The sequence below is a fragment of the Temnothorax curvispinosus genome, unplaced genomic scaffold (assembly GCF_003070985.1).
Source record: "Temnothorax curvispinosus isolate PA1 unplaced genomic scaffold, ASM307098v1 QBEX01014169.1, whole genome shotgun sequence".
Classification (NCBI taxonomy): Eukaryota; Metazoa; Arthropoda; class Insecta; order Hymenoptera; family Formicidae; genus Temnothorax; species Temnothorax curvispinosus.
The window spans coordinates 4,889-8,867 of NW_020223949.1; the positions used below are offsets into that span (position 1 = coordinate 4,889).

The window sequence follows — 3,979 nt, forward strand, 5'->3', positions numbered from 1 at the left end:
GGCTGACTCGAACGCCTATTTATAGGCGAGCGGAACCGCGAATCGCTCAGTAGCAAAAATGTTCGTCCTACTGTCGAGACCTTCCGATATTCGCGACCTGACCGTCGAACAGCTGCAATTTGTGCCGAAAGCCGTTCTGTTGCAAATGTGCGGCGATCACGTCCACTACGTGTAGGACAAGCTTCCGGAACATATAAAGGCGGATTTGGAGGTTCAAGCATATCGTAGCTGTTACGAACATTACAATCAACCGTGGCAGCGAACGCACATCGACGGTCCCGCGCCAATGATAAAGGATTGCGGCGAATGTCAACGAAAAAAAATGGAGGCCTGTTAAATCGCGCGATAAACGCACTTCCGTTCGAATTAAACATTCCCAGCTATCAATTTTGCGGTCCGGGAACTCGTTTACAAGAACGATTGGCGAGAGGCGATCAAGTTATTAATCCATTGGACGCGGCGTGTCGCGAGCACGACATAGCCTATTCGCGTAACCGCGATCTCACCGAGAGACACGCGGCGGACGAGATACTCGCAGCGGAAGGGCGAAAACGCATTACCGCGAGAGATTCGACTCTCGGAGAGAGAGCTGCCGCTACAGCCGTCTGAGCGACCATGAAGGCTAAGACGAAGCTCGGAATGGGCTTGAAAACGAAAAAATCGAAAACGGTGAAGAAAAAAGCTAACGATATACGGATACTTTCGACAGCGAAACGAGGCGGTGTATTGCCGATTCTACCGTTGTTGGGAGTTCTCGGTTCTCTGGCCGGCGGAGCGGCGGGAGTCGTAAAGACCGTGAACGATAAGAAAGCCGCGCGGCGTCAGCTGGAAGAGATGCAACGTCACAATCGCGCCGTGGAAGGTCGCGGACTTTATCTCGCTCCGTACAAATATGGACGAGGGCTGTATCTCGGCCCGCACAAACGCGGGCGAGGAGTAGCGTCAAAAATAAAAAAAAAACGTCAAAAAGACGTTAAATATGCCCGCGGGTATTACGACTAACGTACAATTGAATCGACTGGTAAGGCGTATGCGCGTACCGTTCTTCAGAGGTGTCTTCATGCGTGATTCGTTACCGATCGGCGGTGTACGTCGAAACGAAAGCGGTATCGTGAATTTGGACGATGCAGCGGGTCCCGGTACTCATTGGGTAGCGTACGCGAAGAGGGAAGATCGAGTCGTATATTTCGACAGTTTCGGCAATCTTCGACCGCCGAAAGAATTGGTGCGATATTTCGGGCCGAGCGTGACGAAGATCGAGTACAATTGCACGTCTTATCAGCGATACGATCAGAACATCTGTGGACAATTGTGCCTGCGATTTCTCCGGACAATCAACGCTAATTTAAAGCTTGACGGTGCGCCGTGGTGACTCAGTATTCGTTAACGGTTTCCGCCGACATGTCTATAACGTTCACGCTGACTGGGAAGAGCAGCATCCTTGCGGAGCACTATTTTCCCGCCGTGGATCTGAGCGACGGTGACTACGAGCTCGGTATAACGTGTTTTGAGACTTATCACACGATTCCGAACGTGAATTCTTCGAACAATAAATTTTATTTCGACGAGGATGACACGGAAATTACGATTCCCGAGGGATCGTACGAGATACGAGCCATACATGAGTTTTTGAAACGCGAAATTTCACGAAAACGCCCGCGACGCGTAAATCGTTCCAACGATAATCGTACGTCGGTCGCGAATATCGCGCGAGAGGCGACCGCTCGCGCGAATGGCTACGAAGACGAGGCCGCGGAATACCCGATAGTGCTCTGCGCAAATTACAATACGATGAAGAGCGAGATCAAGTGCGCTTTCAGAGTGAACTTTAACAAACCGAACAACGTTGGATCGCTGCTGGGATTCTCGTCGAAGCGTATATTGCAGCCGGGACAGTGGCACGAATCGGACGCGTCGATTAATATTATCAACGTAAACATTATCCGCGTGGAGTGTAACGTGACCGCGGGTGCGTACAGCAACGGCAAACGTATTCACACGATACACGAATTTTCACCGAGCGTACCACCGGATATAAGATATCGGAAACGCCGGCGCAGATCATTTACCTGCCGATCATCGCGCGAAGCGTTACGGATCTAACGATACGCGTCACGGATCAAGACGGACGATTGCTCGATTTTTGAGGAGAAGAGATCACCGTCAGATTGCACGTACGACGGCTACAGCGATAACGCGCGACGTGTGACATGCTCGTGTTAAACGACTCGGAGGACGCGACAGATAAGAATATCTTTACGACTGCGACGATCGACGATATCATCAAATCGACATTCGGTAGCGTTAAAACAGAGACAAAAACAGAGACGAGAAAGAAGCTCAACGCGTCGAACGTTAAATTTTTACAATCTCTGGGATTCGCGACACAAAACATCTGAACGATGACTGAAATTCTTAACATCGGAGGCGAGCCGGTCTTTGACGATCGCATCGTCAAGATCGAGACTCACACGTACAACCCGTACGCCAACACAACGTTCGAGTATAACGACGAGATACGAATACCCATACAACAGCAGGATCTGTATACGTTGCCGTGCGAGAGTTTTCTCTACGTCGAAGGAACATTGACGGTGACCGGAGCAGCCGGCCAAGCCGATAACGTGGTATTGGGGAATAATTGCGTCGCGTTCATGTTCGATGAAATTCGATACGAGCTCGACGGTGTGGAGATTGATCACTGCAGAAACGTAGGAATAACCAGCACGCTCAAGAACTACGTAACGGTATCATCCGACAGAAGCGTGATTCTGCGAAACGCGGGATGGGAACCACATAATAATCCCAACGGATACTTCAATTTCTGCGTACCGCTCAACCTGTTACTGGGATTTTGCAAGGATTACAAACGCGTGGTGATCAACGCTCGTCACGAATTAATCTTGATACGATCGCGCACCGACAACAATTGTCTGGTGGGAAGTCTCGCGTTGGAGCCTACTATCAAACTACTCAAGATACAGTGGCGAATGCCTCACGTGGTATTGAGCGAGGCCAACAAGCTGTCGATACTGCGCGCCTTGGAAAACGGACGATATCTAAGTATGGGTTTTCGTTCGTGAGATCTGTACGAGTATCCCCTGTTGCAGAACACGACCAAGCACTCGTGGGCCATTAAGACCGCGACTCAGCTCGAAAAATCGCGATACGTCGTCTTCGCTCTGCAAACGGGTCGGAAGAACGTCATGTTTGCGGACACGAGCCGATTCGACGACTGCAAATTGACCAACGTGAAACTCTACCTAAACTCGGAAGTCTATCCGTACGACGATTTGAATTTGGACTTTGGTAAACACAGATGGGCGATTCTCTACGATATGTACGCGCGTTTCTGCAAGGGCTATTACGCATACGAATATCTCGAGCCGAGTCTCACCGTTTCGACTTTTCTACGTAACGGCCCGTTCGTGATCATCGATTGCTCTCGACAAAACGAATCCGTCAAAAACGCCACCGTGGATGTCAGATTAGAATTCGATTGCATGAAGAACGTACCGCCGAATACCTCCGCGTACTGTCTCATCATATACGATCGCGTGATCAAGTACAATCCGTTGACCAACGTAGTGCGCAAAATAGTCTGAATGTTCGTGGCAACGTCGACGAAAATTTTCTCTCTCTTTAACTCCCGATACTTCCCCGCCGGGTTCCTACCTTGCCGAAGCCTCGGGGCGGGCGTGCGTGGTTTGCGGGTACGCGGGGAACGACGGGACCGCTCAGCGGACCCGGTGTTCTCGGGGGCTGCGGATGGCCGCCCTGAGGCGGGTGGGGGGGCTTAAGGGCGCGCACGGGGATCACCCGCTCAGGGGTGTAGCCGAGCGCGCCCGACCAAAAGGAACCCCCCAAGCCAAGGTGTGAGCGACCGTGCTGAGGGCTGCGTGGCGCAGGGGGTGCTGCGTCACAAACGGTGTCTCCCGGAAACCGGGCGACCTCCGGGAGTATTTAGCCAAGCCCCGGG

General features: G+C 51.6%; 1 protein-coding gene across 1 annotated transcript; it reads left to right on the forward strand.

Moving 5' to 3' along the window:
- The first annotated feature begins 2,402 nt into the window (after positions 1-2,402).
- Positions 2,403-3,605, forward strand: LOC112464373. The gene is made up of 2 exons (XM_025031324.1): positions 2,403-3,002; positions 3,111-3,605. Exons 1-2 carry the CDS (start codon positions 2,403-2,405, stop codon positions 3,603-3,605), a joined length of 1,095 nt encoding a protein of 364 aa, XP_024887092.1.
- The last annotated feature ends 374 nt before the right edge of the window (positions 3,606-3,979 follow it).

Bases quoted from the DNA above. Each gene is read 5' to 3' on its own strand.
- LOC112464373 (XM_025031324.1), top strand. From the start codon at position 2,403: ATGACTGAAATTCTTAACATCGGAGGCGAGCCGGTCTTTGACGATCGC. The intron at 3,003-3,110 runs GTATTGAGCGAG...CCCCTGTTGCAG, and splicing joins AGTGGCGAATGCCTCACGTG to AACACGACCAAGCACTCGTG.